Source organism: Corapipo altera, unplaced genomic scaffold (assembly GCF_003945725.1).
Source record: "Corapipo altera isolate COAL_440 unplaced genomic scaffold, ASM394572v1 61281, whole genome shotgun sequence".
Classification (NCBI taxonomy): domain Eukaryota; kingdom Metazoa; phylum Chordata; class Aves; order Passeriformes; family Pipridae; genus Corapipo; species Corapipo altera.
Window position 1 is genome coordinate 5,522,029 of NW_020884921.1, and position 26,868 is coordinate 5,548,896.

At 35.4% G+C, this 26,868-nt stretch overlaps 1 protein-coding gene across 2 annotated transcripts in view; it reads left to right on the forward strand.

Moving 5' to 3' along the window:
• The window catches only part of ADGRV1 (adhesion G protein-coupled receptor V1), a 271,306-nt gene that overhangs the window by 37,892 nt on the left and 206,546 nt on the right, over positions 1-26,868 (forward strand). For both annotated transcript variants that reach the window (XM_027656816.1, XM_027656817.1), the window contains 17 exons: positions 14-190; positions 1,248-1,471; positions 8,399-8,431; positions 9,330-9,456; positions 9,539-9,724; positions 10,429-10,609; positions 11,204-11,367; positions 12,017-12,140; positions 12,536-12,802; positions 14,172-14,298; positions 16,211-16,428; positions 17,497-18,240; positions 20,303-20,676; positions 22,635-22,811; positions 24,507-24,687; positions 25,267-25,469; positions 26,086-26,215. In XM_027656816.1, coding sequence (XP_027512617.1) covers positions 14-190; positions 1,248-1,471; positions 8,399-8,431; positions 9,330-9,456; positions 9,539-9,724; positions 10,429-10,609; positions 11,204-11,367; positions 12,017-12,140; positions 12,536-12,802; positions 14,172-14,298; positions 16,211-16,428; positions 17,497-18,240; positions 20,303-20,676; positions 22,635-22,811; positions 24,507-24,687; positions 25,267-25,469; positions 26,086-26,215 — 3,637 coding nt within the window. The remainder of the gene's footprint in view (positions 1-13; positions 191-1,247; positions 1,472-8,398; positions 8,432-9,329; positions 9,457-9,538; positions 9,725-10,428; positions 10,610-11,203; positions 11,368-12,016; positions 12,141-12,535; positions 12,803-14,171; positions 14,299-16,210; positions 16,429-17,496; positions 18,241-20,302; positions 20,677-22,634; positions 22,812-24,506; positions 24,688-25,266; positions 25,470-26,085; positions 26,216-26,868) is intronic.

A 26,868-nucleotide genomic window follows, 5' to 3' on the forward strand; every position in this document is an offset into this window, starting at 1 on the left:
CTTTTTCCCACAGCTGGAAAAAGTTGAGCTGGTGAATAGAATTCCTCTAGTCCCACCCATGAGTCCTCGATTAGGTGAGATTCAAAATATTTCTCTGAGGATTACTCCAGATATTGCAAATGGAGAAATAGGCTTTATTAGCAATCTTCCAATTATTCTGTCTGAGCCAGAAGATTCCCCTGCTACAGTGGTAAGTAATCATTTTTATGTTGTCCCTTAGTATGGAAAATTTATTTGGAGAAAGCAAAGTTTTCTATATTCATTGTAACATTTGAAAGTGAATGTGATCAAAATCCTTCCTCTAAGTTCTGTCTTACCCTAAACATTCCCCTGCTTTAAAAAACCGAAAAGGTAAAAATATTGCTGATAGTATTAAGGTCTGAAATAATGTGTTAGTCATCAGAAAACTGAGGTTGATCTTTGCTTTCTCTTTAGGGATCTAGAACCGATTAGGTCTTGATGCTCACATAGAGCAAAAGGTGCTGCAGACAGTTTAACTTCTCTCACCAACTCTAGGGACAGTCACGTGAAGTAGGACTGATATCACTCCCAAATTTCATGGAAGTGTCTTTGTATCTTAAAGGTGGTTTATATGTGAATATATAATTTGGCTCGCTGGGTCTGTTTTCCAATAAATATGCTGTTTTCTTTCTGAGAAAGCATTTTCAAGTGTATTGCCATGCATCTGAGTGCTCTAGTTTCAGCTAGAGAAACCTTTATAAAACATCTTTTCTTACATTTTTCCTTTTTTCCCCTAGTTGTCTTCACTGAAATCTTCCCTCAAATCCTGAATCAGATAACTTTTTTGTTATTCTCAGAATAAAACTGCTCATTTCCTTAAGCAGAGTACAAGTTGGAACTGTACTATAACAGCCAGAGTAAAATTATGGTGCTTACATTTAAACTGAGGTTGTGTCTTGATGAGATGGGTATTGAGTAAATCAGTCACACAAGGCTTTTTGTTTTTATAGGTGCTAAATTATCTATCATGTTAATAGTCAGTCACCTCCACTAAGTATGTATAAATATATACATGTCTAGGTATATAATGAATAAATGATTAAAAGGATAAGATTCAGTATATATTTATGTTGATATACCATCTTTGATTCCATATTTTATACATACGTATAAGTAAAAAACTCGAGATGAACATTTTGAGGCTCTTATTCAAATATTAATTTGCAAGGGGTTAATCAGTTTTGCATCTGTTTTTACAAGTCACAGAAGAGTCGCATGTTTTCTAGGTTTCCATTGCACTGCATCGAGATGGGACTGATGGTCAAGCAACAGTGTTTTGGAGTTTGAAACCCTCTGGTCCTAATCACAAGGCAGTAACACATGATGACATAAGTCCTCTTAACGGCTCTGTTGTTTTCCTATCTGGACAAAGTGATACCACAATCAACATTACTATTAAAGCTGATGATATACCTGAAATGAATGAAACTGTGTTATTAACTCTGGACAGGTATCTTACCCTAATCTTTATTCATATGTATCAGTTGTGATACTCAATTTATATATAACAAATTGGCGCAGTATTAATTATGAGGTATTGATTGTATTGTGTTGATAAGTACCTGAAGGAATATTGGGCTCTTAATTCAGACTATATGTGGATTCTTCTTTAGTGGTGATAAGTGTAAGAAACTGTGTTTTGCTTTTTATCTAATGACTTAATGTTCTTTATATTTTGATTAAAATAATGTATGCTATTAAAAAAGTTCATTTAGCTTTGGTTTTAGTTATAGCTCTTGGTTATAACACTTATATTTTCAGAAAAGTAATGTTTAGTGAGATATTGGGAAAAACTGTAATGAATATTAGAAAGCAATAGTTAACTGTGTTTCTGTCAGAAAAAGGTTTATAACCCGGATGTTAATGCAGAATTAGGTCAGCTTTTTTTGTTTGTTTTATCTGTGTGTTCAGTATTGCTTGCTCTTGATAATTAGGAACTTCCGTCACAAATGCTGGCTTCCAAAATAGGCCAGTATGACCATTATCCCATAACTCAGCAACAGAGGAGCAGCAGTGTTTTTGAAGCACAGTGTTGTAGTCTCCCTTCTGTGTGAGATGAGGACTGCAGGATAATTGAGGCTGTAAGAGACCTCATGGGTTTTTGTTATCTGCCTGTGAACACTACTCAGAGTGCTTGAATTATTTCATATTCAGGAGTGTATTCCCTCTTTGATTTACTAACAGAAGAATCTCAGCTATTTCTTCAGTCCTGCTTTCAACAACTCAGTTGTATATATAGTCTAGAAATACCACCACTTCTTCTAATACCTCCTAATAATCTAAGGTATATTTTCCCCGTATATTTCCCTGGAAACATGCTAATAGAGGTCTACCAGCTGCAATGTCCACAATGAACATCTACTACTTACACAGTCGATATGCAGAAGTATACTTGCCCTATGTAGGAAGTTCAGACTAGCTCTTGGGAACTTTAACACCAGATACTCATGTAGGTTACATACTCCTCAAACTGTTGCTGATCCTGTTTTTTGAGCATCATTCTGTCACACAGGAAAGATTCTGGTCATTTCAGGATTGGCCCACTTCTGTAGAAGCTGGCTGGTGGATACATCTTTTTGGCTACTGTGCCAAAAAGATGTTCCTGGTTCAAGACAAAACCAATTTGAGACTGTTGCAAGCAGTTTTCTAATTTCGTTTCTGTGGACAAAACTGGTTTGCCTGAAAGAATTTATTAAGAGTTTCTAGCACAAAGCAGAAAACGAAGATTAGAAATAATGATTGTTGTTGTGAAGAAGCTGTGTAAAGTGGTCAAAAAATTGAAGTGGAAGGATAGGAAACAGTTAAGTATATAAAGGAACTGGACAGCATAAAAGATTTAACTTTTTAAGGTTGGACACCTCTACAGTATGTGTAAGTACAGCTTTCTGCCACTTACTCCGAGTAGTAACCTTATGCCCTGAAAATTATGTCTACAAAGAGGGTTGAGCTGGCAGATGAACAAATGCAACCACTGTTCTGCTTTTGCTGTGTATGGCAGGAGTAGCAGGTTCTTCTGATCATGAAGCAGCTGAAAAAAAGTGTACCAGCAGTAAGCAGCTTTCCCATACTTGGCAAGGTCTGAAAGTGAAGTAAGGAGCAGGTGGTCTGGGCAGAAAAAAGAAGTAAATAAGGAGGACATAAAATCTAAACTTCTCTCTAGACATGGATAGTGTTCCTCAAGGCTATGAGTGAAAATTGGCAACCTGAACATGAGCAGAAGCCAAGAATGGATTGACTGCAAAGATCGTCCTTTCAGTCCTGGAGATGATTCTTCAAACCAGGGGTGAAGGAGATTGGCAGGGTGGTGTGTGTAGGCTTGTGGTACTGCTTTCTACATAGTTTGTATTTTCTGGGTGAACAGAAGATTTCAGTTTCTAAGGCTGGCAGCCACCGCCTCACAGCAGTAGTAAATTAGCATGAAAACAAAGATGCACTGTGCTATGGATGTACTTGCACTGTTTGATAAATTGTAGCATAAGTCAGTAGAAAAACAGAACATGTAAGGACTTTAATGAAACTATAGACATAGAAATACATTCATTAACATTCTATTTATTGCAATTAGTAATACCATGGACAAAATAATAATTAGTTCTAACAAGGATGTATTATTTACAACTCAGCGGTGTTGTTAAGGCAGTTTACATTTTAAATGTGCTTTGACTGCATCCATAAGTATAGAAGAAACTTTCCAAGCCATTAAAAGTAGTATTTTCTTTCCTTGCTCTATGACCACCATCTGTAGGCCATGGATATTAAAAATAAATCTGAATGCTGTCCACAAAATGGAGGCCAATGTATATCCTGAAGAATATACTTTCAAAGAAGACAGAAACATAATAAAGAAGCAAGACAATCCTGTACCTGCTGAATCTTCTTCATATTTTCTTTCCTTAGGAGCAGTTTGAATTAAGTAGGCCTGAATTGAGACTAAGCATAAATATACTCAGATGTCTATAGTGAAATCTGTATTGACCTTCTTGTTGAATGTAGGTGGAACAGGCCATGAAAATGTGGTGTATGCTTTGTGAAAGCATATATACATACTAGGGCTGCTCATTTTGCCCAATAAGCACAAATATAAATAAGTATTTTAAAAATCAGGTTATTGTTTCTTCCTTCTACACAAGACATTCTGCTATTGGTAGTTGTCATCCCCCTAGTGCAGATACACAGCTATAAATTTGGCAGTTGGTCCAATTGAAGGACCAGGACCCTCGGGGCATGCAGGTTGTTTTTGTGCTCTTAAGTTAATGATGCTGAGAGTGAGCACTTGTGGACTTTAGAGTCTGGGAACAGCAATACACTGATGACTTTATTTTGATTTGTGAAAATGATAATCCAGGAAAAGTTGAGTGTTTAAATAGTCTTTATGCTCAGAATCTTTTTGAGTCATAGCTCATATAAAGTAAGATGCCAGAATAGATCTGTGTACATATGTATGTATCTCATTTTTATATACACACACACACACACACACACACACACACACACACACACATATATATGTGTAATGAAACAAAATTGAAGCAATATAACATGGAGATCATTGCAGTTCCAGTGATTTCTGTGGTGTGATGCAGGCAAAGGTACTTAACACCTTCTTTGCTTCAGTCTTCAACAGTAAGAGCTGTTATGCTCATGACAGCTGACCCCCTGAGCTGGTAGACTGGGATGGGGAGCAGAACAGACGCCCTGAAATCCAGGAGGAGGTAGTGACACTTAGATACTCACAAGTCTGTGGGACCAGATGGGATCACCTTCATAGAAGGAGGTAATTAGACATGGGTGGTGATGGAGTCACCATCCTTGGAACTGTTTAAGAAAAGACTGGATATGGCCCTTAGTGCCATAATCTAGTTGACAAGGTAGTGTTCGGTCATATGTTGGACTTGATCTCAGAGGTCTTGTCTAACCTAATTGATTCTGTGATCCTGTGATTCTGCATAAAAATTTCCATAGATTGAAATTCTATCTTAAGTGAATTTAGAAAATAGATTTTTTAAAAATTGTGAACACAAAATAGGTTTGACCATTTAATTGTGTAGTTGTTTTTGTGTTTAAGAGGTTACTTCATGACAAAAAATTAGCAAATCATGGAAGGCCCATTTAAAGCATGGCATACTGTCTATGGGCCTTAATTCAGGGCTTATATATAATGCTTTTATGTTGTTTATATGTGCAGAAGCACTAAAAAAGTGTTTAATGGAGTTGGGGTATTTTCCTTACTTGGGGATTTCCTTTGATTAGTGCCTATTTCAGAACTATATCTATCTTTCCTAAGTAATTTTTCCATGAAGAAATACATGTGATGGTACAAGAATTAAGTCTTTCAGTTTAAAATGTTGACTTTTTCCCCAAAGTTTGATCCGGTCTTGGTGAAATGGGGAAAAAGTTATTTGAAACTAGATGCAGAATGTTTAAATGTTACTGAACACCTACTGCTAGATTTTATTACTTTTCAAAGTAATAAAACCATATATCTTCTGCTGTAAATAACAAAAATTGTTAGCCTCCAAAATCAAATAAATTGTGGATTACCTCTGAGAGAATGTGTTCCCTCTGATAAGAAATGTTATGGAATTTATAATGGGGCAAATACTACTTTAATACTACTCTTTAAAACTAGGTCCTGTCAGTAATTAAGTCAGTAGATAATCTTGAAAAAATTGAAGAAGGGGTGAACACGAAACTAGGAAGCAAATTGAGTAACATTCCACAGGCAGTCTGAGTGCACCTTTTTCTGAGGTACTTCATAGAAGAGGAAGTATTTTAGAGAAGTGTGTTTTTAAAGTAACAATAATATAGATACACAGTTGCAATTCAGTTTCTCAGGGGGTTTTCAAAATATTCACTTTCTTCAGGATTCAATTTCTTGGTCCGCAGCTATGAAATTTGACCACATCTCTTAAAATTATGATTTTATTTGCAGTGGTCTTTAGTTCATAATTACCATATTATTTTAAGCATAGTCAAAAATCTTTCTCTATTTTATGGTACTACATATTTTAAAAAGTGCAGAAACCTTTTGAAGCTTCTCTTAGTTGTCCCAATTATTCTATAGTTCTTGCTAAATACTAATTAAGATTTTTTAAAGAAAGAACTTCCTGATGACTAGCTGTTTCACATGAGATTTGTCATGTGGGAAATGGAGGCAGCCTGAACCCAGGGCATGAAGCAAGGCCATGGTGATGGAACAGGTTAAGCCAGAAACACATGCGAGGTTTGGATGATGGCCACAGGGGTCAGGCACAGCTCAGTGATTGCCAGGCACATCCACAGCAAGGAGACAAATCCAAGGTCAAACCAGGAAGTCACCTAGTGTGTCCTGGTCCAAGGATGTTACAAGAATTTATGTATATAGACATGAGGGATCCTCTTGTGTACACTGTTAATTACTCATGTAATGACAGTTCAGAGTGGGAAGCCTGAGTGTAGGTGCTTCTATACCATTTTTACACAGGCTATTTTATCAAAGAATCATAGAACAAGCTGAATTGGAAGGGACCCATCAGGATCATCGAGTCCAACTTCTGGCCCTGCACCGGACACCTCAGGAATCACACCATGTGACTGAGTGCATTGTCTAAACACTTCTTGAACTCGTTGCTGTGACTACTTCCCTGAAGAGCTTGTTGCAGTGCTCAACTCCCTCTTCTGTTTTTGAATAGTAACCAACATTTACTATATGAGAGCAGTGGTAGCAGCCTGGGCAGTCCTGCAGGGCAAACATGGTCAGATCCATCAGTCAGTCAGTCAAGCAAGTTAACCTAGTTTTGAAAATGGAACTTGGCTGGAGAAAACTCTAAAATAATGTTTTTCTTTAGCAGTGGATAGGCTGAATCTGACTAGTTTCTTTACACTGTGACTATTAAAAAGTGATAGAATATTGCTAGTCTTCTTAGTCCTTTTGAAAAACACCTGGAAATGTCAAAAGTACTACCTCATGGTACCTTGAGACTGTTTCATTTCTGCTACGCTTTGGATTTCTGTGGTGCTGCTGTTGTGCTTTACAACACGGTACTATATTCCAGCACTACTCCTCAGTTCCTCTTAACAGACCTTTTGTTGTCTGAGCTTTGTTTGGACTCATGCAGTGTGACTTCATGAAGCTGAAAGAGATGGTATTTCTGGCATGCCCTTTCACTTTGTGATGAATTATTATGTCTTAAGTAGTTAAGTAGTTAAGTTACATACATATCAAAACCTCACTTAACATGATGATTCATTTGTAATCTCTGCCTGTGAAATATATTACCAACAGCTTAGCAATATAATTAAATTTTAGCATTAAGAGCAATATAACGAAAATTTAGCATAAATTTTAGCTCTGGAATTTTCACCTTGATCTTTTAATTGTATTAATGATAGTTCTGGAAAACTTTTGCATATGTTTCTGAAGGAAGGGAGAATGTCTCAATATATAGTACTTAAAATGTAGCCTCAGTGGTAATCACTGAGAAATTTCTGTTCACTCAGATCTCCTAGTTGAATGAATGTATCTGCAAGTATATTTGCTTTATTATCTCAAACTTTTAAGTGAACTCTTATGTCTCTTGAATTCTGAATCTGAATTCTTTCTGTTAGTCAGAATTGGACTTCATAAATGCTTTGGTAGTCTGTTTATACTATTTTAATAGGAGATACAAGTTTTATATTTAATATATATTTATTTTAGATTAAGAAAGACAAAGTACAATCTTGTCATTGCAGAACATGCTGTCCTTTCATATAACTTTATGGGATAGTTTCATTATATGTGCTTATTTTCTTTTTCTTTTTCTTTTTCTTTTTTTTTTTTGTTATTAGTATTTTACTCTGGTAATCTGGTCAACTGAAAAATTGTCAAAAATAAAGTTTGATGTGATTTTGTGCCAACATAGTTTTTGATATGTACGTGTTATAACTCCCAATGTGCTTGGCTTTTTTTGTTACTGTGGTGGATTAATAAAATAGCACATCATAGGAACATGTTGATTATATTTTTTTAAGTGAAGAACTATTCATAAATGTGGGTCGCTGGTGCAGTTGTGAAGAGACAAAGAGCTTGGCAGTGATCGAGCTCCTGGGGGAGGGCTGGGTAGGATCTACCGTGAATGGGCCTTGACATGCTGAATTGGTCCTGGGGTCATTTCTCCTTAGTAAGGACTACCCACTTGATAGCATTTATGAACACAAAAATGCCAAGCAAGGAGGGTTTTCATAAAATGAACATTATGTATTTGGAAAGGAAAAAGAAAGCTTTATGGTGGTGGTGGTGGTGGTGGTGTTATTATATAAGATTAGCACTATTGAAATTCCAGCAAATGGCACTTTTATTCCTTCCCCCACCCCTTTTCTTTCCTTCTTTCATTCTTTCCTTCCACTGTGTTGACAGGGTAGAGACAGAAAGGTTTGTCGTGTACTTTGGGTAAGTGCAGTGACTGTGGTTTGTCTTTAGTGAATCAATGCTTTGTTTTTCAAGTGATTGGTTTGGATGGAATCTGTCTATAATTTTTTTCCTCTCAGGAGTCATGTCTTCTGCATCTCTTCAGGCAATGCTTACTTGCCCTTTGGTGTTTAATTTGATGGCATGGGGTTCTGGCTTGAAGGTGTTTCTTTATTTATGGTTTGTGAATGATGAAAGTTATAAATGCATGACTGAGTGTTTGGTATTCCAGTGTCTGATGCAATAATGCATTAGTTGTTTTAAACTGCCAGAAATATGATTTGCCCGAACTAAGTGCCTGAACTGGCTGGAACTATAGAAAATTTTCTATGGTCAAAGATGAGAAATTGTCTTTTTTTGAATTACCTACTTTTAGTTTATGTCAACGCAAATTACTCTGTCTGCTGACATTTTTTTAATATGCAATAAACATGACATGTTACCCTTTTAAATAGATGTTTCCTGTTTGTTCATTTAAGTTTCCTTTTAGAAAACATTGCAGATGCACAGGAATCTAAATTCATAAACCAAAACCTAATATGACATATTTAAAGCATCAGTTTGAAGGTGCAGTCTTGATGCATCCTTCAGTAGTAATTTTTCTGGCATTTTTAATGTAATGACCTTCAAACAGTGTTATTGAAAATTAACATCTCTAGGGAAATGAAACAAAGTTACTTCAGAAGCAAAGCTGGGTTTTTTTGCAAATAAATGAAATAAACAGACATGTTTTTCCTAATTTATTATATACTTTGCAGGTAATTGTATTCATAATTTATTCATAAAATTCATCAGGATTCTGATGTCCTTTACACGTATGTGTATTTACTTAACAAAGAGAACCATCTCTCAAAAAAATTCTTTGGCCTTCCTTTCCCAGGGTCAGTGTGGAAAATCAAATATTGAAATATGGGTTTACAACCCGTGAAATTATTATTTTGGAAAATGATGATCCTGGAGGGGTGTTTGAATTTTCTCCATCTTCCAGAGGTCCCTACAGCATAAAGGTATTTATCTGAATAACTTCTCCTAATCATTATGGGCAACTAAGCAGAGTGCTTGTGAAAAGTTGGATTTTCTTTTTTACAGGAAGGGGATTCTGTTGAACTGCAGATTGTCCGCAGCAAAGGAAGTCTTGTCAGGCAGTTTCTGCACTACACTGTAGAACCAAGGGACAACAATGAGTTTTATGGAAGCACTGGAATTCTGGAGTTTAAGCCTGGGGAAAGAGAGATCAGAATTACTCTTTTGACAAGGATGGATGGGATTCCAGAGGTAAAAATTAATATTTTCCCCTCTTCAAACTGTGTTCACAGCGTAACAGTTTGTCACTTATTAAAATATAGAAAAATATATAGGAGCAGAACAAGTATGCAATGGCTTTTCTACAGAATGTATTCCCAGCCTCCAAAACAGGGATACCTGGCTAATGAGAATGTGTCTTTGGCTTTAGTAGTCCTCAGTGGATTTTTTTTTTTGGTAAACTGAAACTGTTACTTTTACATGTAATTTTTTAGCATTCATGACATTGTTTAATTGAACTTTGTATGAACAACTGCTTTCTTTTTGTTTCTTTTTGTATAAATAGCTGCTAATTGCACTCAGTGTTCCCCAATCTACCTTAATATTTGCTGTATAGATACAAAGATACGATACTTGTTTTAATGTTCCACGATACTTTTTTCCGGAGAACTTTTTTCCAAGAAGTACATGAAGTACAAAGTCCCATTAGATTAATAATGCAAGCTAATAGGTTCCTTCAAAATTAGTTTAGTGTCAATGGTTTTAAAATCTTTGTTTTCCCTGTTATAGATGGCAATGAACAAAACCATTGTGCACATAGAACTTGTGTGTGGTTTCCTTTTGTTGAAATTTGTCTCTCTTTCTGCCTGGCTACAGACAGTGGATGTTTGCCTGTTTTTTTTTGGATGTGAATACTGAATATGCCTTTTTATTCTGACTGAGTTTCCCTCTTCTAGCTGGATGAGGTATATACTGTAGTACTCAGTGGCTACAGTGAAATGCCAGGCAAGCTGGGGAGTGCCACAAGGGTCAATATAACCATTTTGAAGAATGATGATCCACATGGTGTTATTCAGTTTCTACCTGGTGAACTATCAGTAACAATAAAGGAAAGTAAAGGAGAAATCATCTACGCTGGTAATTCTTTTTATTAGAGTTACTGCTTTATCTGCTATCTGCCCCTGCAAGGCTTCTTTTCCCCATTTCACCTTCCTAGGACAATGTCTGCCTCAAGTCTCCACTCAGAAGTTTTTGAAGGGGTACAGTGCCAGCAGGATGAGTGAGCAGTGGAGACTGAAGGGACCTGGAAAGCCATAGGGGTGAATCCAGTAAAAGATATGGCTAGAAAATACACCAGACAGGAGGGACAGAATATTAAAGTACATGCAAGATGCAGCCTGGAGGTAGTAGTTCTACCTGGGAAACATGAGAAATAGGGTGCTGTGTGAGAGAAAAATAGAGCTAAGTTTTCATATGTGTGACTTCAGTTTATATATCTCTATTGTATCAAGTACAATAACAAATTACAAATTTGACCAAGTTTGAACTGCTGTAATTGTCTATTACAGGGTGTGTGCCCTTTTGTGTAGTGCTCTCACATATTATTAGTTTTGCAAGGAGTGGATTTACTCATTATTTCCTTTTCATTTTGCTTCAGCTTTGCTGACCTTTTTGGTTTTGACTTATGTTGTTCTGAAGATGCACACTGACTGTATATGTTTGCATTTTTAGCTGCTTACAGAGTTCTAAGAAGCCAAGGAAACTATGGCAATGTTAGTGTGTCCTGGATTGTTGACCCAGCATGTACCAATGATGTCTATCCAGAAGAAGGGACTATTTTCTTTGATAATCTGGAGTTTTCAAAAAATATCACCATTTACTCACTACCAGATGAGGTAATAATTTTTACAGTGTTTTTGTGTAAGTGTGTGGAGAAAAGAGAAGTGCTAAAATATTGCAATTTAAGAAGGAAGCTCTGTTTTTTAAGAACCTGATAATTATTTGTAGGAAGAATCAAACTACTGGTGTAAAACTAAGTTTACTTAAGCAAATCATAAAAGAATTCAAGATGCTGTGCATACCTATAAACAAAAATAATTAAAAACTGACAGTAGTCAAGTGTAGTTAAGATATAACAATAACTAAATAAATAAATCCCTTGTTTTGATAGCAAGAATCCCATTTTTTTTTTTTAATGTGGATATATTTGAAGTAATATAAGAAAGAATGAGAATAATTAGTAATAAATAAACAAAACTGTAGAAATAAGTTATGTGTATCAGAAGCAGGAAACTACAAGATAACTTTTGGATCACTGGTACAACATTTAAGATGAGGGGATTTATGTAAAGGGTTTTTGACTGATGATGGTTTCTGTGTGAGTGAATGAACTGTCATTTGTCATCCCTCTTGACATGCCTAAGGATCAATAAATAAACAACAACACGCAAAAATCTCTGGTTTGTTAAACCCCTCAGCTGTTCATTTTAATTTCTTCATTGTTTTGTATGCAAGAAATTAATGTCTTAATACTGTTTCATTCAGGTACCTGAAGAGATGGAAGTGTTCGTCATCAGATTATTCAATGCTACTAATGGAGCAAGACTGGGCAATATAACCAGTGCATTTTTACATATTACAAGGAATGATGATCCCATTTATTTTGCCGGTTAGATGTTACTGTTTTTAAATGTTGAATTCATATACTGGCCCAAACAGATTTTATAGACAGACCAGATAATTGAGAAACCTTAATCCTAGTGGAGCTATTAGAAATGTACTTTTTGTTGATGTTGTGTTGAATTTGCTTTTGTTTTGTTTTTTGTTTTTTTTTTTACTTCAGAACCTCATTTTATTTCATTACTCTCTTTTTTGATGCTGGATTGGTCAGGTGGCTAAGCACCGCAATAGTCTCTTGTACCTGCGAGTATTTCCATGCCCTTACTACACATGCCTCATGTTTCCCTGAGGACAAGAATCCTCTCTTGGAGGATTAGGTAAATAGGTCAGAGGCAAGAAGCTCAGGCTTGAACTGAGGGAGGTTTGTTGCTTGTGTTTTTTCAGAGCCTCTGACAGTGAGCGTTACAGAAGGGAGTGTTGCAAACTTTACAGTCCTAAGGAATGGATCTACTGATGCTGCTGTTGCTGTTCAGTATGTGACTGTTAATGGAGACGCAACAGCTGAGGAGGGAGACTTTGTTCCCAGTGGAAAGAGCAGTGTCATTTGGTTCAATGTCAGAGAAAGAGAGCAGAATTTATCTGTGTATATCAATGATGATGATATCCCTGAACCTGATGAAACATTTTATATCTTCCTTTTGAATTCTACAGGTAAAAGTAATGATTTAATGTGTGTTTAGTAACTCTCTCTTTTTTTTTTCACTGTATTTTTTACAGCTTAGTCTTATCATAAAACAATATATAAATGCCATGCATTGTATGAATAAGGTTTGCTTCAACATTTCTATGAAATTACTGTACAAAGTGTTTGGATTTTCATCTTGAACCTTGAATTGGAAACAAAAATTAAATTAAACAGCTGAAAACTGTCCTGCTAAACCAACTGGAGTTAAAATCTCTTTTCAAATGTAAATGCTCCAAATTAGATGGGGTTTTGACCCGTGGAAGAAAATACAAGTTAAATATAATGAATAAGTAATTTTTATCAATTACCTGAGTATAAGGTGGCTTATGTGTTTCCTGAGGTCATCTAGAATTCATTCTAATGCTCAGCTTTCTACAAAACATCAACTTTTTGGAAATGATTGGACAAAACCATTCTTCTCTCTTCTTAAATTTTCTCTTCAGCGATCTGCTTCTACTTTATTAACTGTGTTCAGGGTTGGCTGGTACTTCCTTTTACCATCTTATTGTGAACTTGTGATGGCTTTTCTCCTGACATGCATTCCTACAAGAATGGGTAGAATACAGAATATTTCTTTATGCATTCCTGAAAGCAAAAAAAAAAAAAAGATTATTTTCTTTCTATGATCTGTTGCATATATTGACCTTGATTGTTACATCCCTTTTGAAATATGTGTTGGACACTTGTACTTCAGAGAAAATACAGATAGAGATATATGAAGTTAAAACCATAAACACATTGTTTACTTTGGAATAAAAGCTGGTCTAGTGCTCTTAAAAGGGGTGAAAAACAGGATGGGGATGAAAACATAATGTACTTCAGTGGACATAAGAATGGTGTTAGAATGTCTCTACCACGCTAATATACACACAGAAATCCTACTACCTTTACTCTACTTCAAAGATATCTTGCATTTTTTCCTTTCAAGTAGGCTAGTTTAAGTGCAATATTTCTGTTCTAGGTCTAAAGGAGAGCTAGGATCTCTGAATACATATCTTTTTCTTCTGACTTGGCTAATTGATCAAACATGAAGTACTAACTCTCATACAATCCTTTCTGCTCAGATTTGCATCATTTCTGGTCATGTCACTGACATTTTTTTCCACAAATCTACTTTCTTGCTCTCTGCATGAAATGCTACTTACATATTTTTTATTTTTACTCTGATTTACCTGTTACTGAATATCTCGAATATTGGTTTTCAGCTATTGTATTATCATTGCTCATTTCTTTGTTTGCATGAAAGCTGTTGGTTTGAGAAGGAAACGTATTCAGTTTTAGAGTTACCTCCATTTCTGATTCCAGTTTTGATAAAATGAATCACCCTCTTTTTAGGGGATACTGTTGTCTTTAGTGATGGAGTGGCTACAGTTATTATTGAAGCAAATGATGATCCTAATGGAATTTTCTCCTTGGAACCTTTAGAGAAGCCAGTGGAAGAAGGAAAAAGTAACATTTTTTTGTAAGTAAACTCATGTATTTTATGGATGAAGTACTTTATGGATAGTACTTTGATTTAATCCCATAGACATTTGCATTGATAAAAATTAAAACAAAAAATAATGTAACAGATATTAAAAAAAAGCTCTACCAAATTTTGGATTGAATTATTTGTAAACATATTGAAGACATCCACTGTTATATTATCAACTAGACTGTGCATATTAAAATGTGTACAGCAATTCATATTAAATTATAAATAAATAAGATTACAACATTGGATTTTTGTTATATTCTCATGAGAGTGTAGATACAGAAAGATATAGATGGTTATCAAAATATTGGTGATTGATTCTCCTGGATCAGTGGAGAAGTAAAAAATCTTTTCAAAATGGACCTAAATACAACTATGTATTTAATAGACCAAATACAACAATGTGGATTACCAGCATTTCAGGACCTTTTTTAGTCCTTTTTGATAAAATGTATTTATTAGGAAACTATCTCTTCCATACCCTCAATATGATTTGACTTTTGTGTAGTACATAACGAAAGGGCCAGAGTAGTGTATACTGCAAGCAGTGAGAACAGCTGTGGCAGCACTGAGCTATAAAGGGAGGAAATGGAACTACTGCCACAGTGCTACATGGCTGAGAATAGAGTACCCTGGTTAATGGCAACATAAGGAAACCTTTGGAAGCAGAAAAAAACACAATTGTGTTGCTGCACCTAGACTACTTTTGCTAAATTAATTTTTCAGCTTTGTATAATTTATACAATTTCTTTTTTTTTTTTTTTTTTACTGTGCAGACAGAAGCACAGTAAATATAAACACATTTTGTTAATAAAAGAACAATGTTCTTCAGTTTTTATTTGTAATGCCTTTTGGAAATTGGGGAAATTATGTTACCAGATAGCTATGCAAACAAATAAAAGCTCATTTTTGTTTACTACATTCTAAATGTGGAATAATCACAGATTTGTGAAGGATGTAGTATATAATCCAAATTAAATACCAATATGTCATTGTCATTGTCATGGCTGGGCTTCGCGAACGAAGATTTGGGAAGGGCTCTACCCACGTTTGGTGCAAGTGCATTGGTGGCTAAAAAGGTCAATACGAGACAGGCATGTCCAGTTGCAGAAGGCACAGCAGAAAGACTCCTTAGATGGTATATTCTGCAAGGCACGATTCTTTCTGCATTGTCTTTTCTCCTCAAGGGTGATCCTGCGTGTGTTCTCAAAGGCATCAGCAGTATTATAGATGGTGTGTCTCCAGACCTCCTAATTGGAGGCCAGAGTAGACCAGTTATGGTGATCAATATGGCCAAGGCTGAGATGTTGTTTTAGGGAGTCCTTGTATCTTCTCTTTGGGGCTCCTCTCTTGGGGCAGCCGGTGGCAAGTTCACCACCATGAAGTAGGATCTTAGGGAGATGGTGGTCCTTCATCCTGGAGACAATAACCCAAATTAAATACCAATATAAAACAGAGATTAAGGAGCTTTGATTGTTAAAGGAAGAAATGTTTGTGGTTAAATGTAGATGTTTCTCTTTCTTGTCTAAGAGTGGCCAAGTATCTCAATTTTTAATGTTAATTTGCTGAACTATACCTTCATTTATATTATTTACATAATGGAAGTGCAAAATAAACTTATGTTTGGCTTAACAATACTACTTTGCATACACCTTAATTGATTACTTTGTTTCTAAGGTATCTGTAGTATACTCGGGAGTAGCATTATACTGTGAAATGGCAAACCTTTGAAGAGGATTGGTTTACCATTCATGATTTTATTTGTTGTTCATGGCTGGTTAGAATGTTGTATAGTATTTTTCACAGTAAGAAGGATTAGCATAGTCATGTTTTCCTTTGCTAATGGGGAATGCTGATGCATACCTGCGAGAACATTCACTCTTTCTGTGTCTCTGAACAGAATTTTGAGACATAGAGGACACTTTGGCAATGTCTCAGTAACCTGGCAGCTGTTCCATAATGACTCTACACTGAGACCAGGAGAAGAGTTCTATGAAACTTTTGGGACTGTGTACTTCATGGATGGTGAAGGATCAAAGCCAATAACACTCCATGCTATTTCGGATAAAATTCCTGAATTCAATGAATTTTATATTTTAAAGTTGGTGAATGTTTCAGGTATTGTCTTCATATAACCATTCTCTTCCTGTCTCATAGAAAATAATTATGTTTAATCCATCAAAACAAAATAACCCTCTGAAGAGCTTTGCATGTAAAATCATATTTTGATGCCCCGTACTTTTCTCATAAGATTTTAGGTTTTGTTTTTCATTTAATTTATGAATACAGTTTTGATGAATACAGTTTTGGTCATCCCACCTTTAAAAAGGATGCCTTTTGGTGATTTCAGAGATGTAGAGCTTTGTATAGCTGAAGACAAAACAAAGGTTTTAAAGGCTATGCGTAATGGAGATTGGTTGGTTTGTTTGTTTTTTTCTAGAGGTGGTAAAATGCATATAATTACCACTTCATATCACTTAAATTACAACTGCTACAGGTCTCCTGCCCACCGGAGTTCCAAATCTGCTGGACTCCTTCCACGTTGGTATTATTTATGGTCTTCTCTGCAGACTACCTCTGAAAATGTGTTGCCATTTCTGTAAGCGAAATCCATATGTGTGTACAGAAGATTTCCTACTTCAGTTGGGTAGAATACTGCTCACTTGGTACGTGGAGGCTCTACATTCACATCATGATCTTCAAATCATGAATTCTTATGGTGGAGAAGTAGATGGATGACTTATGGCAGGATTTGGCAACAGTTTTAATACACAACTGGTTACAGATTTTGCAGGATCTCTGCTTATTTCAGAGGCAATGGGCCAAAGGTTGCCATTTCATATTTTTGTAAATATTGAAGTAATATGAGAAATGAATTTGACCCCGTGTGTTTCAAATTAATCAAAAGCAACCTATCTCATTACTAATTCAGAAAAACTGGAGCTCATCTTTTTTAGCTGAAAGACAATTATATTTTGCAGTTCAAAAATAATATACAGCTTTGTTTTCTATGAAAATGTTCACTATAATGTTTTAAAACCAGTACACTTAAATTATGTTAATATTAAATCAGAGCAATTTCTAAGAGGTCAGAGGGTCTTTAAAGAAGATTTTGTTTAAAAAAGTTTAAATAGTTAGCAACATTTTTTAAACCATTAACTTTTGCTCTTAATTTCTGTTATGTAGGTGGGTCTTATGGTCCTGGTGGTCAGTTGTCTGAAACAAACCTTGCTGTAACTGTGATGATCCCATTCAATGATGACCCTTTTGGAGTCTTCGTTATAGATCCAGAGAGTCAGGACAAAGAGATAGCAGAAGATGTTCTTTCTGAAGATGATCTTTCCTATATTACAGACTTCACCATCTGGAGACAACAAGGCACTTTTGGTGTTGTCCGTTTAGGCTGGGAAATAATGTCTGGTACATTTCAAGCTGGACTACCGTCAATGGTAGACTTCTTGTTGCTGGGATTGTTTCCAAGTTCAGTACAATCTCAGCCTCACATGAGACGCTATCACAGCGGAACAGATGCTTTGTATTTCAGTGGAAAAGAGGATGCATTTGGAGTTATTGATCTGGAATACCTATACAATGGAAATACTGCAGTAACTAATTTTACATTTTCAGCATGGTTAATTCCTAATGTCAGTACTGATGGTTATATAGTTGAAAAGGATGACGGTAATGGGACCTTATATTATGGCGTGAAAATCCAAACAAATAATTCTCATGTTTCTGTAGTGCTTCATTATACAGCGTTAGGATCCAATATGACTTACATAGCTAAAGCAGCAGTCCTGAAATATCTGGATGAAAATACTTGGATTCACCTTCTGATCACTCTGGATGAAAGTATAATTGAATTTTACATGGATGGAATTCCAGTTGTGGGAGGAATTAAGAGCCTTAAGGGAGAAGCAATTGCTGATGGTGAGTCAATAGCTTGCATTATTTTTCTCCATATGTAAACTTCTGCAACGAACACCTTGAAAGTTGTATGCAAAATCCTGAAGTTATTATATCCTGTTAGTTGGTTAAAAAGAATGGCTGGAAAATTTTAAGGATTTTCAAAAAGCATATGGAAATAAGAGCTGAGAAGTTTCCAAAAAGCATCAGAACTGTAACAGAGCTTGGATTGCAATAATTTGAAAGTAATAGTAAGTATATTTCTATATGTATGCTTTTTGTGTATACCTATAGTAATATGTACTTACCATTAATATTTTCCATAAGATTTACAGTGCTGTAGCTGAGAGAGTACTTCTTTCCTCTCTATTTCTGAAACAAAATATAATAACGTTTTTGTTTCTAGTTGTGTATTTTATTACAACTAAACCAATATCTTGTAAGCAATAGAATTTTTCAGAGTTTAGATTTAGTTAAGTATATATTCACATGATATATGAAAATTATACCTGTATGTTTAATAGTGTTCCAAGGAACATTAGCATGTGTACTTCAGTTTCTCTAACTGGATAGTCACAGATTTTAGTTGCAGGTAACCATTATGGACTTTTACACTGAACTAGCATAGCAGTGAATGTGAGAACAATTCCTTTACAAAGTCAGATATTATATGGTGGGAATACATTTGTCTTTCATTTATATTTACTCATTCTTTTGCAATTTCTCGCTCTTCCATGTGTTTTTTTTCTTTTTTTTTTTCCCTTGGAAATAGTCTCCATCCTTTTTCCTTTCTTTCTTTCACCATCAGTTTCACATATTTTCTTTCATGGGGATAGGCAGTGAATGATTATCAAGTTCTTGAGTACAATCTCCTTTTCTGTAATCAAAGAAGAAAAATTAAAAAAACATACAGTTATGTTAAATGCATATACATCTACATGCATATATTGTGCATTATATGTACAAAAACATATAGTAATGTAGAGGAGACTTCATTAACTCTATAGTGTAGGATTTTATTTTTACATGTAAATTTCCAGTGGTTGAAGTCTGAGAAATTTGACCTCTGTAACAAAGTAGTGCCTCTGCAATTAATGGTATCCGTCAGATGTGCAGTACTGTAGCTCAGAAAGGATTTTTTCCCCTCGTTTTCTAAAACAAAGGTGTGTGAGGTGCAGTAATGCTTTTGTTGCTAGAGGGATGTCTGAGTCATTGTAAATTTTCTATATTAGTGGAGATGGCATGTTCTCTGTCTTGAGATACTGCAAGTGTCAGGTAAGGATTTAATCTCTCTCCATTTAATGTTGCATACTACACAGTGGTGAGCACAGTAGCCTGGGTTTTCTCACCATCCTCTGCCTTGTATCTTGGGACCACTAACAGTGGCTGTGGTTGCTTTTCTCTGGCAGTGACACTTGGTGTCAGTCCACTCAAAAGCACAGTTTCTTCCAAAATCAGAAAACAGCTGAAGAAATATCTGTATTGTAGCATGATAGGAATGATTATGACCTACCAGATAAGTATATTTGTGAAAAAGGCAACTTGTGACCTCCTGACTTGCTGAGTCGGATAATTGTTTGGAGGGAGAGAAATATTAGTGCTGTTGTAAAAAGCATTTGGAATTTGGTGTACTTTTCTTAAGCCTCTATTCCCAGTCCATGATATCCAGAAGGGCTAATACTCTGGTCATCAGAATGGATTCACTGTCCTAGCAGAGAGACACAAAATAGGCAAAGCAAATGTTTGGCAAAACAAAAGTGAGAGGAGTTGCAGCTGTGCCCTAGCAATCTCTAATGGAAAGACAGAAGTTTCCAAGATTCATTAAAATAAGGGATGGTGAAAATGTGCAGGTAAAACTAGTAGGATGAAAAACCTGAACTGTCTAGGATGGAATTATTTTTCCTGTGATGATCTTCCTCTAACACTGAGATAAGGCTGGAGGAACCTCCTGATTTGCATTTCAATATGATTTCTAATCCAGGGATAATAAGCAGTTTAACATTGTGGTTTTTAGTAATTACATTTATTAGATATATTACTTTGAAGAATAACAATAACATGAGGAAAATTACAATTTCCTTCTCAGGTCCAGGAATAGTGAGAATTGGAGCAGGAATCAATGGCAGCAGTAGGTACACAGGGTTAATGCAGGATGTAAGGCTTTATGAGCGAAAGTTGACACAAGCAGAGATCTACGAACTCCATGCAACTCCTGCAAAGAGTGACGTCCACCCTGTCTCTGGGTATTTGGAGTATCGGCAAGGAGAGACCAATAAATCATTCATTGTGTCCGCAAAGGATGACAAAGAGGAAGAAGGAGAGGAGTTATTCATCCTAAAGCTCATTTCTGTGTGTGGTGGAGCTCGAATTTCACAAGAAAACACAACAGCAAGATTAAGAATACAGAAAAGTGATAATGCTAATGGTTTATTTGGCTTCACTGGAGCATGTATTCCTGAGGTAAAGAGTTCATAAGGAAAACTATAAGAGAAATTTTGGATACAATAAAACTAACGGCAAGACTAACTGACCTTCACAGGTTGATTTCACATTCTTAGTTTTTGTAGTTAAGCAAAGTTTTTTCAGAATTTTAAAATGTGTAAGTTCTGCTAATATAGCCTCCGTCACACTGGCATTTGCTGTATCATTTCTTTAAATTCTCTTAGTAATAATAATAATAGTCCTCCTCCTAATAATAATAATAATAATAGAAGAAATAATAGTAATAGAAGTAAAAATAAAATAATATTTTATTATAGTAATAATACAAATATCTGTTATTATTTCTGTTATTAAATTGTTCTTAACCCATGAGGTTTACCTTTTCTTTCCGATTTGTCTTGATGGGGAGGGAGAGGTGGTAAGTGAGCAGCTACATGATACTGAATTGACATTTGGGATTAAACCGTGACTGACTGGGTTGCCAATTAAAATATAAAGTTCAATTTTCTTTTTTTGAAAATGGATTATTACCAGTATTTTTTTATTATATTTTTTTCTGTGTTACATGATGTACTTGAAAGAATTTTACTGCAGGTCCTTCACTGACAAGATGTGCTGTATTTTTCCACAATCACTTGCTGTCATAATTTATAAGATATTAATTGATTATATTTGATATTAATTTAGTTGATACTGGCTGTGAGTTACTTTCTTTAAAAATTAAATTGCCTTTGATGGTGGCCACCATATATGCAGTATATGAACTTGTTACTTTTGTAGGGAGGATTGAAATAGCCATAATTAATTTTTATTTTTTAATCATTAGGAGGGAGAAAGACACAATGCCTGTTTCTATTGTTAATGGGTTATTTTGGAAAACAAATTTCATAATACTTTCCAGTTTGGGAACTGTTACAACCTTTGAAGTACATCCTTTCTAACTGAAGTGCTTATGGTGTATTTGAAATTAACCATCTTGCCTGAGTGACACTAGTTTTCAGTTTGAGTGCCTACCAGCTGCTATGACAATAGATTCCTTCAGTTTGAAATGCCACTGATAATTCTGTGATGCCACAGATCGTCAGTCAGCACAATTAAAAATTTATATGGCATGTTAATTGTTTCACATTTATCTTACATCCATTTCACCAGAGGGCTCTCAGAAATGATGCAGATACACAGCACTGTTTCATCAGCGGTTTAATTTCTTTAATGTCTATATCTGTCTGTTAAGCAGATGAAGGCATATTCAGTATGTACACTGTGTTATACAGCAGCTTTGAAATTTGTCTAATACTTAAAAAAAGTTTAGCCTTTCTGACAATTTTCAAATAAAATTATTTTCTACTTTTGTTTGATGATCATAATTTTCTAAAATACATGGTCAATATCAATACCTGCTCTGTCCCAAATATGTGAAATTGTTGCTGCTGAGTGATGTTCTCCATGAAGACAGAATTGTAAAGAGGACTGTAGCACAAGAAGTTTTTCAAATTTTTTCCTAAATGATGAAATTATAGTTTAATTTTATCGTATCTGTTTTGTTTTCCAGAGTGTTTTTAGTTGGGGAAAGAGGGAATCCAAATATTTCTTTAAATTATTGCTAATAAAATTGAAATAATTGACATTAATATAAAAAATAGTTTCAGCTGCTTTTGACATATACACTTGAAACATATTGGTTCTGTCTTTGGGATGTAGCTTGGGGGAAGAGATTGTTTCCAAAACAAGCAACAAGGTATAGTTACTGGCTTACCTCAGGGAGGTACTGGAGGCTGTTGCAAATTCCATTAAGACTGTTCTGAACACCAAGTTCAGTATCAGCTTCCTACCACTCTAAAAGAACTGAAAGTAACATGGCAGCAATAAAAAAAATCCTGAACATTTGAGTAGGATTAGGGAATTCCATGTTTTACATTTATTGCTTTGATTTGCTTTGACCATAACAAACACTTCAATTTTTTGCTTTCTTCCAGACTGCCAGTGAGGGTTCCACTATATCCTGTGTCGTGGAGCGTACAAGGGGAGCCCTGGACTATGTGTATATAAATTACATTATCTCACAGGTTGATTCTACTGGCATTAATTACTCTGTTAGCGATTTTTCTAACAGCAGTGGCACTATCACATTCCTTCCTTGGCAGAGATCAGAGGTAAACCCTACCTTCCTATTAACTATTCATACTGTCCTTGGAAACCTGGAAAATACCTTCTAAGGACGGTTGACTGGTTTTCATGCTAAAGGCTTTCCTTCACATGGCTTTTATTAGATTTTCTGAGGGTTTTTTTTCATCTTTGGCATCTAATGAGTGATAGGATAAATGCCTTAGATCTGTTTGCATCTCACTTCACGAGTTACCGTGCATACATGTATGCTTAAACAGACATAATACGAGATACTTTTACATACATGTATATACTAAATTTATGTATATCTATACTTACACTTGAAGTGTAGGTAGTCCTGGGCTGAAAAGAATGATCCAGGGACTTTCAAAATTGGAATATGATCAGGTTTTGATCTGAGTTTTGGAGCTCAGTTTTATCATTGTGTCAATAAAATAGACAGCAGTACAGTTCCCTGCTGCAGTCAAGTGTCTTGCAACTGTGTTTGTGACATTCTGTCTCTTTAGATTAATCTGTTTCTGTGAATTCAACCCTGACCCACAGCACAGGAATTTCCCATTTATTTGAAGAAGTGATCTGGGATCACAATACTGTAGAAAGTTAGTGTGTGATTTCTGTTAGTATTTGTAACATAGGGTGGATTGTTAGTAGAAAATGCTATCTTTAGTTTCACTTTTATCATTCTGCGGAAGTAAGTATGGACTGACTGAAACCCACTGACACCATTTGAAAGGTTCCCAGTGGCTCCACTAGGACTGTGGGTTGCATTAAATAATATAACTGATAAGAGCTTGGCAAAAACTTGTGATACTGGAAAATAGTATACTCATGTCACTGTTTATTCAGCTTTAATTCTCTATTTAAACATATTACTGCATTACATACAGTCATCTAAAGTAAAATTTCCCAAGCTTTTCCAGTCTGGTGGCATAGATGAGGCCTGCCTTATTCTATATAGTGGCAAAAGAGGGCTGGTATACCCTCTTGCTTCACTGTATTTAATTGTCTACCTACAGAGGAGCTAATGGGCATGGCCCTAAGAAACAGACTGAGAGCAGTCACTTGTCAGGTGAGATATCCTGAGAGACTTTCCATTGATGCCTGTAAGCTACTTATTCCCACAACTCTAAATATGATCATCTACTTAAACATTTTCTTCTATATATTTGTCAAATCTTATCACAATATATAGAAAGCTGGAATTGTCTGAGACGAATCTATTAGTCTGTGCAGAGCAGGTTATGTTACTTGATCATATGATCTGTAAGGCAGGTGACATAAAAAGCTTACTTCACTTGCTCTGTAAGTTGGATTAATCACTGTAATGTCTCTCCCGAAGCACAAAGTCTTAAAGATTTTGAAATCTGTCAGATATTTAATTTTCAATGTACTCAATATATCTGTGATTATGATAAGGTGGGTATATAAATAGTTTCTTGCTTGGTTATGTGTTTCTGTAACTAGAAGCACTTAAGACAATATGTCTTCTATTTATGGAAGCATGGTAAAGATGTTTTTGAATGGGTATTGTAAAATTAAAATATTATCCTAGAACCTAGTTTAAATTACATGGAATGCACAGATGTTGTTTGCATTACTTTCTGAACTCACAGTAGATACAGCTGATTGACTAAGAATTTGATGGGTTAAGCAGGGTCATAAAATTCATAAGTGATGTATGTTGCACAGTTTGATTTCTCCATGATTTGGTCCTTCTCTAGGTCCTAAATTTGCATATTATTGATGATGACATTCCAGAGCTAAATGAATATTTCCGCGTGACATTAGTCTCTGCAGTGTCTGGAGATGGAAAACTAGGTTCAACTCCTACCAGTGGAGCAAGTATAGATCCAGAAAAGGAAACTACTGACATCAGCATTAAAGCCAGTGACCACCCATATGGTAACAATGTCGCAGATGATACAGTCTTATTGCAGATTTATGTATAGTTCTAGCTCAAGAGGTAGAAATTTACCTAGCCTAGCAATGCCAAGTGTTCCGCTTTGTCTAATTTGAGATTAATTCATAATTTTTATACAAGACTGAAAGCCGAGTTACTTATTCTTGAGAATATTACAAAAAAGACATCAAAACTGCCCAGACCAAACGGTGATGATCCAAATAAAGATTGTATATAGTTGATCTTATGCAAGTTTTTCTCAAATGAGAATTCCTAATGGAGAGAGACATATCAGGGTGCTTAATATACCAGTAACTACCCAATACTATGACATATTTGGTCTCTTTTGGGAAGAGCTGAGTTAATTTTTGTGATGTGGTTTTTTAAGACTGATATGGATATCAGTGAGAGAGGGAATGGTACATATCACAACCCTGGAAATAGCGTGACTGGGTCCGAATAATTGTTTTTAAATATCATAAACATTAAATATAAACATTATATGTATTTTTGTTTCGACTTATTACCAAAATTTAAATTTGGTAGGAGAAGCCATGTAAATTGTACTTTTTGTCTACCAGGTCTACTACAGTTCTCAGTGGGGCCACCTCCTCAGACAGGTGATGAAATGATTTTACCAGCCTCTGCTGTGCCCCATGTTATTGTTAAAGAAGAAGCTGGATGCGTCAGACTCTTGGTAGTTCGTGCACAAGGGCTTCTTGGAACAGTTCTCATGGAATACAAGACAGTGCCACTTACAGCTTCCAGTCCTAGAGATTATCAGGTATGGCCATTGCACACGTGTGTAATTATTTAGGAATTTAATTAGAGCTGTTTGTCCTGGAGGTAGCATTCATTTTAAGTATTGTAGCTCAGCTATGATTCTTTTCACAGAAACACTTTATTTTATATGGTATTGTGATAAATGAATGTGTTGTACTCACTTTAAAAATATGAGTCACTATGTGCCTTTGACCTCCTTTCTGTACAGCATGTTGTGTTTCCTAGGAAAAGCCTCTGGTTTTGATTTTGATTTCCCTATGAGAATTGCCAATGCAACAAGAATGGATACTTCCTATTGTTGCTAAGGATATCAAACTTTGTATGAGCATACAGGTGAAGATTATATTTGTACATGTTCAACAAAATAACCTGTATGTCTGTGTTTGCTTGTCTAACTGCTGTTCATGCAGAAAAATGTAGATGAATGCAGATGTTCATAATATGGTGAATTTAGATGACTTTTTCTTATAAAAAAGATTCAGTAGATATTTTCAAAGCTACAGTGAAGAAAAGTAGACATTTTGATGAAGACAGAAAGAATATAGGTTGTATTTTTTTTTTCATTTGGGTAAAAACATTTAGCTTGAACAAAAATGTGAAGAGCTTTCATATTGCAGGCTGTTTTGGGCACGCTGGAATTTCAGCCAGGAGAAAGATACAAGTACATTACTGTTAACATCACTGATAATTCTATTCCTGAACTAGAAAAAACTTTTAAAGTGGAGCTATTGAACCCAGAGGGAGGAGGTAAGGCACATATGTCAATCCGTTGGTTGTATTTACCTCATCTCTACTCATCCATAAAAGTCTAACTTTGTGTACTATTTCCATGTTATTTCTGAAGACAAACACCTCCACATCTCCCAGAGAGCTGTAATTTTTTTTCAGGAAGGAACTGTTCTTCAGATATTTTGTTAGTCGTTGCTGTAAACCACCAGATCTCAAACAGAGTGTATTATTACCATGCATTAGATCATTCAAAGCCAATTGACTGCCTTTTGAATTGCATAATTTCGTGGTTGGTATTTATGCCTTACAGAATTTATTTCCATTGCAAAAGATTTTTAAGGGAGATTACAAAGCTGATTGGAGGAAAAGAAGTGATTTAAAACACTGACAGCCATAAAGTGACTTTTTAACTGATATTATTTTTCTAAGCAATTCAAATTGTAAGTGTGATGCCTTCTGGAAAGTTAGATCATACTAACTTGAATGTGGTGCCATGTGGCACTATTGTGCTGTGTAGGGATACTTTGATAAAAAACTTCAGCTCTTTCATGCTTATCATGAGATATTTTGGTCAAGTAGTTGGTTTGTTAAATGAACTTTTTCTCTTTGAATTTTTTTTTTTTGTTCAGAAAACTTACAGCTAACTTTTGTAATTTACTAGGCAGATACCC